General features: G+C 34.6%; 1 protein-coding gene across 1 annotated transcript; it reads left to right on the top strand.

Annotated features, from left to right (window-relative positions):
• The first annotated feature begins 11,709 nt into the window (after positions 1-11,709).
• LOC129895645 (CEN-like protein 1) lies at positions 11,710-13,186 on the top strand. Its single transcript, XM_055971376.1, has 4 exons — positions 11,710-12,127; positions 12,337-12,398; positions 12,555-12,595; positions 12,735-13,186. Exons 1-4 carry the CDS (start codon positions 11,921-11,923, stop codon positions 12,950-12,952), a joined length of 528 nt encoding a protein of 175 aa, XP_055827351.1. The 5' UTR covers positions 11,710-11,920; the 3' UTR covers positions 12,953-13,186.
• Positions 13,187-14,773: the final 1,587 nt, after the last annotated feature.

The raw sequence follows: 14,773 nt of genomic DNA on the forward strand, positions 1-14,773 counted from the left end.
AGGCGAGCCTCCATTTCCTCCATCCTGCCCCAATACGATGTGTGACATCCTCGTCGATCTCCCCGTTGCCTTGCATTATAGAACCAAGGTACTTAAAACTACTTTTCCTTTGGATGGCTTGGTCCCCGAGCCTAACTTCCGCGCCAGCCTCTTGAGGTGTCTCACTGAACTGGCACTCTAGGTACTCTATCTTGGTCCTACTCAGCTTAAAACCTTTAGACTCCAAGGTGCTTCTCCAATCTTCCAACTTAGCGTTAACTCCACTACGAGTCTCATCGATGAGGACTATGTCGTCCGCAAAAAGCATACACCATGGCACCTCAACTTGAATTTGTCGCGTCAATACATCCATCACCAAGGCAAATAGAAACGGACTCAAGGCTGATCCTTGATGCAACCCCATCACCACCGGGAAGTGTTCTGAGTCCCCTCCTACTGTCCTTACCCTAGTTTTGGCACCCTCGTACATGTCCTTGATCAATCTTATGTACGCTACCGGTACACCTTTAGCCTCTAAACATCTCCATAGTACCTCTCGAGAGACTTTATCATAAGCCTTTTCTAAGTCGATGAATACCATATGCAAGTCTCTCTTTCTCTCCCTATATTGCTCCATTAGTCTCCTCATAAGATGGATGGCTTCCGTCGTTGAGCGTCCCGGCATAAATCCGAACTGGTTCTCTGAAATAGACACGCCTCTCCTCACCCTCATCTCCACCACTCTTTCCCACACTTTCATAGTATGGCTTAGAAGCTTGATACCTCTATAGTTGTCGCAACTCTGGATATCGATCAAAATTGATGCTTGAATATAATTTGCTAGATAGTGTGGTTCGCGATAAGTCCACGTCGCGGACCTGGGTGTGGGTAATTCAACAAGATAACGCAAACAACTATTGTAAGTTAAGGACGCTAATTATGATAAAGTCTGTAAAAATAGAGATTTTTATACACCCGCAACTATCTAATATATAGAGAATTTAAGGGCAATAACTCTCACATTAGGAGCTCTAATCATCAAGAATTAAATAAGGATCGTGAATTACATTTGCAATTTATGAATAGAATTACCCCAAGCTCATATCATTCATTCCTTAATCTAGGACATGCCAAAATAAAGAAGGGATAGCTTCACATACCTTGAACTCTATCTAAATGTCCAACGTCTATTTCTCGATCTCGCGGGTCTAAAATTAAGATAACATAGTCCACAATTAGATATCCACATCACTTACTAACTAATCCAAGTACAAATGAAGCTTAACAAAATTCGGGCAGCATTTCCCCTGCAAACGTAATAATTCTCTAAATTTCAATTTAGCCAAACACCAATTAAAATGTCAACGACAACAATACCAACAATTCCATATCAATATAGAATTTAAGTCCATCCTTAAGTTACTTCCAACACAACCCAATATACATTCGGATGTCGATGCTTGTATTCACTTTTTCATTTCCGTATATCCATAGTATAACAACAACAACAACTACAACCAATCCCCCGATACTCCAGACCACAAAATAGTTAGTAACCACCAAGAAACAGTCCCTAAAATATTATTGTAAAATAGCCACAATTATCATACCAAACAGTTCTAAAATATATACTATATCTCCATACACTTTATTCTTCCAATTTCAAGAACAACAACTCATCAACAGCATCAACAATTACTACACATCATAACTCAACTAATTCCATCCATTTAATTCATCCAAAATAGCCCCTTAATCCATAAATTTCAACAAAACGATAAACGAGTTTATAACATTTTTTTGTCCATTCTAATCCGTTAAAACTCTAAATAAACTTGTTAACAATGAGAAAGGGACTTTTATATTACCATAAGTATGCAACAACCACATTAAATCTCTCCTTCTTGGCTGATTTTTAGCTCAAATTGAAGGCAACGCGACATACAACACTTTTCTCTTTACAAGCTTCGAATTTCGAGACTCAGATCTTGGTCGAATTTGATGTTTCTCTCTAAGATATTCCCCTCTCTCTCTCTAGAAATTTTTGGATATTTCTTGGGTTGAGAATAAGGAAGAAAGCTGAAAATATCCCTTAAATGATGTGGGTATTGGGCCTAACTCGAGTTGGAATCGGATTGGGCCGAATTCACTGTTCAGCTCGACCCTTTTGCCTTAAAATGTCCATATCTCCTTATCCAGATGTCTCTTCTAGACCCATGACCTATGGTTGGAAAGATATTTCAATTTTCTACAACTTTAATTTTAAGAGTTTTCCCAAATTTTAAAGGGGTTATGACCTCCCAAAGTTAGCCCACCCAAAAACGTGACTTTAAGAAAATATATTTGATGGCTTCTACTTTGATTTGGCTCAAAGGTCCTTCTTGAGATGTCTTTACAAAAAAGGGCAGCCAAGTGCACTAAAGCTCGCGCTATGCGTGGGGTCCGAGGAAGGGCCTGACTACAAGGGTCTATTATACGCAGCCTTACCTTAGAGGCTGTTTCCAAGGCTTGAATCCTTGAGATGTCTTTAACTTCACATATATTATTCATATAACTTGTCATTTACAACGAATCATACCATTTTAAAATTCAAAATTAAAAGACCTTGAATTTATGTCCGTTAGCTCATGAATAGTCCAATGTGCAAAAATATAAAATATAACACTCATTGTGGCAGAAATGGTTATTATAGAATGCTCGTTCTGCTAAAATCTCTGTTGATGAAAAGATTTGGAATCATGCTGAGACAACAGATAACTCAAAGGGACCTGGTCCCAACTTTAAAAGGACCAGGCTACATTTCTGGGAAAGAAGTCTTATACATCCATTATCTCATTTTTGAAAATCCAAACTTGTTTGGGTCCTAAATTTAACAAGTGATTTTGCATGTAGGATGGAGTAAGAGAAGGAAGTCAAAAGGGTAAAAAATAAATATTGATAGTGGTTGCTTTAAACTAATGACAGAAAAGATGGAAAATTCCTCTCACTCAAAGCTTTCCAAAAGGGAAGTACTTCTTTTGGTCATGTCATCTTGGTAGGAAAGAAGTTCAAGAATGTGCATGTGGACCTGGTTCGTGGTTTGTCAAATATGAAATTTATAATTTCAAAGGATCTAATACTACTTTTTGTTCCTCAAAAAGTTGATCAATAAGATGATGATGTTGAAATGTGTCATAGAAGACTTGGACATGTAAGTCTATCTCTTCTTAACAAGTTGATGGTGCTGATGAAGGATTTCATATAGGGTTTGCCATGATAAAACTTTTAAATCACAAAGTGTATGGTGTATGTGCCCAAAGAAAGCAAGTTTATTCTCTTTTCAATCTAAGGAAGTAGTTGATACATCCAGGCCACTTGATCCTTTTCATATAGATCTATGTGGGCAAATAAAGATTTTTAGTTGAAAAGAGGCGAGGGATCTGGTAGAGATATGGTTCCTCCTGAAGCTGATCTCCGAATCGAAGTAAGTGAAAATGCACCTATAGAAGAAATAAGTTTATTAGTTCTCGAGACGAACAAAGTATGGCACATGATCCACAAGTCCATTGATAGAACCATCATAAGGACTAGGTTGGATTGGTGTTCAGGATCTAACTGGATGAATTGAACAACACATCTATAAACAAAGCCAAGCTGATTGTTTCAATTATAGGTAAAAGGTGTATTTCTAAATGGTTACTAGAAGGATGCAAAGTAATTGTCAGATTTTGAAGATCACAATCATTTCATGCATGTGTTCGAGCTTGACAAGGCATTATACGAATTGAAGTAGTCTCCTAGGGATTAATAAAGAGAAGAAACCTACCAATTGACTAGGTTGTCCCTTAAATAGAATAAACAAGTCAGCAATATCGGGCCTCTCGAGTTACTTCACATGGACTTATATGGACTTGTAAAGTTTCAAAGAAGAGGAGGGACCATGAAACAAAGTTTGAAAATGCAAAGATGAAAATTTCTATGAAGATCATGGGATAAGTCGCGACTTTGAAGCTTTCAGAACTTCTCAACAAAATGACGTGATTGAAGGTAAGAACAGAACTTCGATCGACATTGCTAGAACCATGCAAATTGATTCCACTATTCCAAAGAATATAAGAGCTTAAGATTTCAACGCTGCATGAAATGTCTCCAACATGTGCTTAATTATGTCAATTATAAAATAAGACTCCTTATGAATTATTGAACAATTGAGAGCCTAAGTTAAGCTACTTTAGGGCTTTTGGTTGTAAATGTTTTGTTTTGAATATTGGTAAGAATGATCTTAGGAAGTTTGATCTTAGAAAGTTTAATCCTAAGAGTGATGAAGGAGTGTTTGTGGGATATTAATCAACCACCAAAGCTTGTAAGGTCTACAACAAGAGAACACTATATTTTGAATAAAGTGTTCATGTCATCTTTGATGAATTGGGAGATATGAAGAAGTAGAGGTACCTGATCCTCAGCAAGATCCGGATGGAATAATTGATTTTCAACTCTTTGATTCTTTTGTTTAGTGGATGAAATGACATGTTCCAGTTAGCCACAGTCGTTCACAAGAATATCAATCCAGAAACATGGTTCATCTCATCTACTTGATAATCTCACTTCTCCATTAGACTCAGGCATGCAAATCAGGAAGAAAACATCAGTTTGAGAGAAGTAAAATACGACACCTAGTCCCCAAATCCGCTGACATAACCTTTATTGGAATGAGGTGGTTGTACAAAAATAAGCTTGATGAATATGGTATAATAACCCAAAACTAGGCAAGGCTTGTTGTGCAAAGATACAATCAAGAAGAAGGAATTGACTGTGATGAGACCTTTGCACCGATTGCAAGGATGGAAACAATAGCAATTCTCAATGGAATTCAAATTATTTCAAATGAATGTGAAACATGCCTTTCTCAATGGGTAGTTGAAGGAGGAATCGTATGTCAATCAGCCCCCGAGTTTTGAAAAATATTGATCAACCAAATTATGTACTAAAACTGGACATTGGGGACCTGGTCGTCTCACTTGATAGCTGCTACAAGAATTCTGAGATACTTGTAGGGGACCTGGTCCTATTCTATCCATCTGGTGATTATTTTTTAACTATACTGATGCAAATTTTGCAAGGGACCTGATCTATAAAAAGCATCTCAAGAATGACTCATTTTTTTAGGTTTCCTTCATGATATTCCGGGGCACAAAGAAGCAAAATTCAATAGCTCATTTCACAGTTGAGGCAGAATGTGTAGCAGCCGCATAATGTTGTGCTTAGCTCATATAAATCAAACAACAACTCGAGAATTTCAAGATATTCTCTTATGTGACAACACTAGTACATTGAACATGACCAAGAATCTAGTGCATCATAAGAGAACTAAGCACATTGATGTGAGACATCACTTGTGAGGGACAATGTAGAGAAGGGAAATATTTGCATTTAGCAAAACTGAAGACCAAGTAGTAGACCTCTTCACAAATGCTCTACATAGGGATCAATGCAAGAAAAATAGGCTGAAGTTGGGATTGATCAACTTGAATTGACTCACCTGAGTTGATGCTGTCAACCCTCTTATTGGCTATGATTAAGGAACAAATATCCTTGTTAGTAATGTGTATCTTTTGATCTAAATACAGTCTTATACCTTTTGTAGGTATACACACATAGTGGACTAGCTAAGGAAGAAAAACTGATGGGACAGACTCAAGGCAAGTATCCTTCAAAAGAGTTTAAGAGAGGGATCAGGTCCTTTCTCAAAGGTTAGTATCAAATTTATTGTTGTTTAAAATGCCTTTGAGAACTGTTCAAAAATGTCATGTATCCTTTCTCACCTCTCTAATTCGTTGTTACATATCTTACAATGTCTCAACCATCTTATTCTTTTAATTCATTCCTTGAAAAAAAGAACCCATATCTTTTCAAAACCTTAATTTTTTTTCTAGTCATGTTGTCTTTTTCCCTTCACTTCTCCCAAGACAATATTCATTCATTCTAGGTCCCATTAGTTCTTGATTTAGCTCTTTTTGACTCTTTCTTAGAGACAGATCTCCAATCTCAACCTGGTCCCGTTCCTACAGGTGCAACTGAACGTATGTTTGAGGGAGACCTATCAGAAAACAAAGGGAAATAGATCAAGTATCCTAGCAGCTAAAAATGAGAGGGTAATTCAGAATTTGATCCAAATGAGTAATAATCTTAAGACATTTTAATGAGCAAAAAGCTCTACATTCCTATGCACAAGGTTATGACTTCAAGGGATGGAAAACATGGATTGACTTACAGTTAATTCTTGAACAAGGTATTTTTCCACTACAAGATGAATCTAGCAAACGGTTTGTAGGGACAGTGAAATAATCCTTCTTATTAACCACTCTCATTGAATATGAGTGTGTTGAGGGAAGAATGGGCAATAAAACAAAGTATCAAGTGTCAAATTTTTTTGGGACAACAAGAGAAACAGAAGGTAGAATCTGGAGGAGATGACTGCTGCTGTGGTAAGGCGTGAGTCTAAAATTGCTAATTTGAAAGTCACCTAGCAGCAAGGCCTGACTCAGGGCCAAGGTTGTGATGAGACCTTTTATCACAAAAATGTTGATTTGAAGGCACAAGTTCATATCTTAAATGCTAAAAATAAGAGGCTCACTGTGAAGTAAAGGACTTGACCAAACAATTGTTATATGCTTATGCGGTTGAAAATGAGCGCATGATGATGGTTCTCCATTTTCTTCTTCCTCATCCTCTTTCTTTTCAATCCTTCTATTTTTGTTTTCTATCCTAAATGCATTTCTTTGTTGTCTCCGTGGCTATAATTGATCAGTTTCCTTATGCTTTTTTGTTAATGCAATGTTTTTGATACTATTATGATGAACTATGAATGAAAATTTGCCTCTTTGTCTACTATCCTTCTTTTCTTGCTCTTGGCTAGTTCTTTCTTGTTAGTGTTGTCCAGTGGCCATGAATTTACCGAGAGTGCATATTATTTTACTTGATTTACTATTCTAACCTTTTTATGATACCAAAAGGGGGAAGACGTATTAATGAAGGTAGCCAATTCGGATCAAGGGATCCGATCCATATGATAGGGGAAAGATAATGTTGATATGGGGAATAGTTTGTCATCATCAAAAAGGGGGGAAATATTATATCTTGAGTTTTGATGACTTAACAAACTATTATACAATGAAGATGCAAAGAGGGACATGAGAGACAAGAGGTGAATACTGATAGGGGGAATATGCAAGCAGTGATAATAATCGAAAAGTGAGAACAAACTTGATATAGTTTGTCATCATCAAAAAGGGGGAAAATGTTATATTTGTGTTTTGATGATTTAACAAACTATGGGACCTGGTAGAGGGACTTGATCCTATGAATAACGTCGACCCAAGACAGGAAAATGAAAGTCAGCTATAAAGCTGCAAAAACTGCAGAGGTAAGTGGGCACAACATCAGAGGTGCATATTCGTGTTTGATGATTGAACACATTATGGGACCTGGTCTCATGAGTAACGCATGTCCAAAACAAAAAGTGAACTACAGCTGTAAAACTGCAGTGGGTATGGGCACTGCAGCAGAGGCGCAGACAGGTCAGCTGCCTCGACCAATGGCGTCGCTCCCGTGATTTTTTGTCTCTCTTATGAAGAGAACATTGTGACAAAAAACATAAGTTTTTACACATCAAGAATATACAAGTAAAAACCATTATACTCTCAAGAAAGAATAACTTCCTCAAGGCACCAAGAGACCTGATCGAGCTACTTTTGAAGAATAGTTTTTAGGTCGTTGCTTTGTTGTAATGTTGAGTCTAGTGTGCTAAATATTGTAAGATCAGTTCCTAATCTATAAAGGAATATTGATCATCTTTCCTTGTATCAGTTTTGCATCGAGTTCATAACTAGAGTTAGTTTTGAAAGGTGTTTTTAAAGTCTATGTAAACTAGAGGTAGTTGGTATAGTGGGCAACAGATTTATTGCTTCGTTTTTGAGTCATGGCTAGTTGTATTGCTTAGGCTCAAAGTCTTGTAATAGAGGTATTGCAATCCAAGGGGTGGAGAGGGTTAGTATCTAGTTACAATAGGTTGTAATAGATTACTTTGCTCTTGCATCTTAGTAAAATTGATTGTGAAATCATATTGGATAGGTCGTGGTTTTTCCTCCCTTGAGCAAGGAGCCTTTCCACGTAAACATTGTATGCCATTTTACCTTTTACACCTAACTTGAGCATTCTGTTAAATAATTATGTCAAGGGACCTGGTCCCCTAACTCGTATGGTGAACGCATATATTTCATGAATAGCACTGGACTTATCTAATAGAGTTTATATCTCATCCGTGATTTATGAGGTATTGTAAATGAGCGCTATGAGTTTCCTTTGATGATTTCAAAAGGTAAAATAAATTAAAATACACTCCAAAATATGTACTCAATAAATAGCTACTTGAATTAATTAGTAATAGACTCTTCCTATATATCTAATTATTCTAATAATCAAAATATTATATCCCTCCTGCAATTAATGTATATACCCCGTAGAACACTGAAACCTTTGACTTTTTCATGCCACTGGCTGATTCAACATTCAAAAAAAGAAGAAGATGTAAACTAACCAGTAACTACTAAAACATTTAGAAAACATCACTCGTTAAAAATACGTACTTCACCAATAGCAGCAGTATGGCTCCAACCATTTGTTGTCTAAATTAGGAAGATTACGGATGTGTTTGGGAGGGAGGGAAATATTCCCATGTTGGAATGTTTCTTTAGAAACCAAATTCAATAAAACTTTAGAAAATATTGTAGATATCAAAATTTTATGGAACTCTATAAGACGTGTTCAATTGAAATTGAGATTTTATTTGTTTTTTCGTATTTTATTTATGAATGTAATTTTTTTTCTACCACATTAAAATTTATTGCAAACAAATATCTTCTGTCATAAAAATAACAAAAACAAGTTCCATATATAAGTGACATCCTAAATTTATTATCTTCTCTCCATCCACCTAACACCCTCCAGCCCTCACCCGTGACCATCTCATGACTACCCGCCGTTCCCGAATCCCCACTTACCTCTCTATCCCACTCCATAATATTTTGCTAGATTAAACATAAACACACTACAAATAATATTTGTCAAGGAAATGTTTGATAGAAAAATTATTTTTCCTCGTACCAAACACACCCCCAGCAATTCATTAGATTGTTTAATGCATATGTTCTTGTACTCTTTTTCCACTTGTCGTAAGAAAGAATCCTTTTTGACCTCTTATGATAAGTGGGATCTTTTAAGACAACCATTTCATTGATTAACGTAACTAATCATAAGGGGGAAAAGGATGCCAATTTTATACTCTTGTTTCATATTGCTAAGACTCTTATTGATTATTGATCTAATACTAATTAATTTTATTAATAATGCTTTGCAATTTTAAAATTAACTACTATTTTATATAATTATCTAATACTAATGATAATATGATAAAAATAATAAAACTTTTTTGATTTGATCAAATAAGAAATAAAATAAAAAATATATTTTTAATATTGAAAGTCAAGTAAAAATAAAACAGACACACGAGGAATTAAAAAAGATATGCCAGCACATCAATTGGTGCAGTCCCGTTTAAAGTAACGCAATGTGTCAAATGTAGAATTAAACAAAGTAGATAATTGAGGAATCAGAATATAATATAAAGGTAAGAAGTTTTCAAATGATAAATATTCAATCGAGTGGGATGTGAAGAATTCCATATAAAACTAAGTTAGCTACGTGTCACTCAAAGAGGACATCAAAATGTTTTATTGCTTTTGGCTGCCGTTGATTCTCCTTTTATATTATTCTTTCTTCTTTCAATTTCCAAAAAAGGAAAACCAAATAAAATTCTGCTAAATAGAGGTGCATGTGTTTTTTTTTCTTTGAGTGAAATGTGGCTGAAGATAGTGTTAGAAAAATAAAAGGATATTTCAAAGGTAAAATAAAAGAGTTTATAATTTTATGTTTACCAATTAAAATTAATTATATTCAAGTTAGAAATTAGGAGACATTATATTCTTTCTCTATGTAGTCGATTGGTACATGCACTAAGAAGGGCAAAAATAGTATAAAACTGTTTTATATTTTCTAAATCTTTATATGATAGTTTAATTAATAGACAATTCTGGCAAAGTATAAGGACATTTCACTGCTAGAAACTATGAAATTAGCAATAAAATTTGTCAATAATTTTCAATTAATTCATAGCTAAATAGCTCTTAACTAATTGAATTTTCTTATAATCTGTCGTTAATCCTTTGTTAAGTGAGATCAACATGAAAATTTTATTATTTAGCTAAAAATATTTATCTGTAACTAATTTCTTATTTTTTTATAGTGTTTTTTTATACTTCTAATAATAGTAATTGGGGTCAGAATTTGTAGTAGATGCCTTACCACTACTATTTATAGCAAAGAATCTCCTAGTAAGGTAAGACAAAGTACTAGCTACTTTTGTTTACCTTTGATAAGATATGTTTTAAATTCATTTCTCCAGTGTATTCAACAGAAGCACCTCAAAAGCTGAATTCCCATTTGTCCAGGATATTATTATCAACAGACTAGAAAGTAGTATTCCTCATTCTTATCAAGCCAACAAACGAAAGCCACTTGTAGTTTATGTCCGGACGTATATACAAACAAAATACTAGTGCATGTATATCTAACCTGGTATATCTTTAGCTCATCGAAAGCGTGATTTTTGATATAATAGCATAAAGATCGAGGATTAGAGGCGAGATTTATTGGGTAGTCAAGTGATTTTTATAATTCTGTGGGAGAGCATATTGTTCTAGGTTAGAGCACCTTGTTTGTTCCCTCTTCTACTTATTATTATCAGTATTATCATTTTATTACTATTGTATTCTTCAACTTGTATCTTTATTATTTTGTTGTTGTTATTATTTTTCTACAGTATTTTCACTGTAACTATCTGTTTTTGAAAGAAATTCTTAAACTCAGGATAGATCTACATATACTTTACGATCACATTGGATATGTTGTCGTTATTATTATTGTTATTCTTAGCACATATATAATTAAAAAAAATAATTATATATATATTGATTGTTGAATCTCATTAACATAAGTAAAGCTTCCAGCGTAGCAAGGGAATCCAAAACTATATTTGGTCATGTGTACATTTAACTTCCAATTGTAACATTTGTGAAATTACATTGTCTTCAATCTTGTCTATCCCCTGTTTTCCTGTCCATATATGTGAAAAATCACTACATTTTCAGAATATATTAAAGGTTGAAAGTTGAAGCTATAATTTCGAAACTATAATGAATTTACTGGTAAGAACCTAAATATTGAATCCATTAAATTCAAAATCAGGATAAGCTTCTAAATACAATATATTGGCAAATTTAATACTAAGATGGGCCTAATTAACCGATTGTGCTTGAGACGAGTAAATTAAAGATGGAAAATTTTCAGAAAACAACGACAATTTGAGTTTTAATTATCAAACGTAGAGATAGTTTGAATAATTTCCACAACGTAGTAATCGTTTATGAAATTCGTTCTGATTCATTTATACAACAGTTTTTAAAATTCGTTTTATATCAGTTATACAATAATTAGCTTTGAATGAAACAAATAACAAATACAAAGAAAATTATTGTATCATTGATTCAGTACGAATTGTTGTATCAGTAAAAAAGAGGAAATTTCAGAAACTGTTGTTCAAACAATTATTAAGCAAGCATGTTTAATCTTTAATGTGTATCTAGACATCTTTTTTTCTGGCACGTTGATTGGTTTCCGAATCTTTAAACTTATAAATCAAGCACCTTCCCTCCTATTTCTCTGTAGTACTAATAATATCTGAAAAAGGACCTATATATAAAGCCTCCTCCTTTGCAACATTATGAAATCATCCAACAAATATATTTAATTTCTTCATTACACAACATACAATATATTCAAAAGAAGGATGTCTTCAAGAGGGGCTAGTGAGCCACTTGCCATAGGGAGAGTAATAGGTGAGGTAGTAGACAGTTTCAGTCCAAGTGTGAAAATGAAAGTGATATACAATGGGAGCAAGCAAGTGTCCAATGGCCATGAGATCATGCCTGCTGTCGTTGCAGCTCAACCTCGTGTCGAAATTGGTGGTGAAGACATGAGATCTGCTTATACACTCGTAAGTCATCCTATATGTGTTTGACTGTCCACCAAGTTTAAATAGTACTATTCTTAAAACTTGTGGTCTTCACATACGTCATTCTTTTTATTTTATAACAAGGAAAGAGTAACATATAAAACGAAACAGAGTTTACGTCTTTACATTGTATTTATTATTCATCTCTCTGTTTTCTGTTTCTCATTGTTGAGTCTTTTTCTTTGGGAAAGATCATGACGGACCCGGATGCTCCAAGTCCTAGTGATCCATACTTGAGGGAACATCTCCACTGGTAATTCCTATTCTGATGTGATGAAGATCTCAAATTAAGAGCAAAAGAAGCATATAATTGACACTAGTATACAAATATTAGTACAAGTGTTATATCCTCTCTGCATTATGTGTATGATATTCACTAATTTATGGGCTTATAATATCAAACTTTCAGGATTGTGACAGACATTCCTGGTACCACTGACATCTCTTTTGGTAAGTCTGATTTTGGAGTTGACTTCTCAGCTGAGCCACTACACTTTATAACTATTACTTAGTTGAGAAATCAATCCTCTGGTTTTGAGGCATGGTGAATCATCTAGGATAATTTAACTTTAAATTTCTCATTGTGCAGGACGGGAGATAGTGTGCTACGAGACACCAAAACCGGTAATTGGGATACACCGTTATGTATTTTTGTTGTACAAACAAAGAGGAAGGCAAACCGTGAAAGCACCATCAACAAGGGACCAATTCAACACTAGGAGGTTTTCGGCAGAAAATGGATTGGGATCTCCTGTTGCTGCTGTTTATTTCAATGCTCAGAGAGAAACTGCAGCCAGAAGAAGATGAATTTTTAACACAAAATAAGCTAAATGCACTTTGCAGAGTGAAACCACAGTACAGACAAAAGTATTGCTATCCCCCCTGATTGGTTTAAGAGATTCAAGTGTCATTGTCAAGCATATTATAACCTCATTTCCAATTATTATATATACATATATGGTGTTTGTCCTACTCATCTGCTTATTTTTATAAATAATGGTTGAAACATATCAGGTAGAAAGAGACATTGATCAAATTGAAATGGAGGGAATATCTCTTTTTGTTTTATATAATGTGCCCTTGCACTTGCAAATTTTTTACTAAGACTGCAGTTTACACAATCATATAGGCAACTAGTCACTTTTTGATCTGCTAATCAAGCTTTAGCCAGCATTTCAAAACTAGTAAAACTTGAGTCACATTTTAATATGAAAAATATCATTTTCATAATCATACCTCTAGTCAACAGAAGAACATTTAAAATTTGAGATCTAGCACAACATGGGATCTAAGGAACTCACGGAATGCTCCTCGAGTTAGAAACATGACAAAATTGGAACTTTAGGATCCAATTTTATTAGTTGGAACTTTAGGATCCAATTTTATTAGTTGGAACTTTAGGATTGGCACTACAGGACAAAATGAAACAACTAAGAACATGTTCTAAGCTAAAATAACTTTTAATCACTGTTTGGATAAAAGTAAGACCGCAGTTTACATAATCATTTCTCTTCCTTTGACACTGACACCATACTCGTAGGGAGATGACTTATGATTAGGCCTCTGCAGTAATTTGGATAAGACTTGTTCAAAGATACAGTATATAGAAAGGACAGAAATAGTATAAGGATACGTGTCAGATAAACGAGGGACGAGGAAACTTGGTCCACTGGACATTCCAATTTTGTCAACAAGAATTCTCTGTTGGCCAACTCTGTTACTGTTGCTAATGTCACGCTTAATTAAAGATGACAACAATCAGAATTCAGACACCCACCACATCGCTCATTCTCCATCTACTTGATTTCCAAACGTCAAACTACTCGAATGCCAAAAACCTAACAACAATTGCTTTCATGCCGCAACAAATTAGGTTGTGTGGGAACGAAGTTATCTAGGACAAGATGAGAATAACTTTCATGATGAACAAGATATGGAAAGTGAGGTAGAAATAATTTGAACATAAGAAGAAGGACACGCATAAATACTTAGTGAGGAGGTGTAAAAGGTTGACCATAATGGACCTGATGCAGAACATGAGCAGCTGGTGTTGTAGCGAAAATGATTGCAAAATAGGAGAAATTGGCCACATTGAAACTACCTTCTGGGTTATGCAATTTCAGCTTTTTTTGAAATACATATCCTTTAATAGAAGGGTGTGGATGTCAAAAACTAAGATAGAAGGTTAGTAGGTAAGCAAACATATTTCTTTTCCATACTTGTATAAGTGTTATTCTTGTATTTTCTTGAGCCCGTTTGGATTGGCTTAAAAAAGTAACTTTTATGTATGAAGTGTTTTTAGAACTTTGAAGTGCTGAAAGTTATTTTTATAAATAAGCAGTTGAGTGTTTGGATAAAAGTGCTTATGATGTGAATTTTAGGGTTAAAAGAATAAAAAAAGGTAGTTTGAGAATTTAGTTAAAATATAAGGGATATAAAAGTAATTTCCATGGTCAAAGAAAATGACTTTAAGCACTTTGAAAAAAAAAAGTTAGGAATCCTAACTTTTCATTTTTGACTGACTTTAAGAACTTTATGGCTTAAAGTCAGTATTAGGCAAACACGTCCAAAAGCTAAAAAGGGGCTTTAAGTTGGTTTTGACCGACTTAAAGCCAATCCAAACGGGCT

The sequence above is a fragment of the Solanum dulcamara genome, chromosome 7 (genome assembly GCF_947179165.1).
Source record: "Solanum dulcamara chromosome 7, daSolDulc1.2, whole genome shotgun sequence".
Classification (NCBI taxonomy): Eukaryota; Viridiplantae; Streptophyta; class Magnoliopsida; order Solanales; family Solanaceae; genus Solanum; species Solanum dulcamara.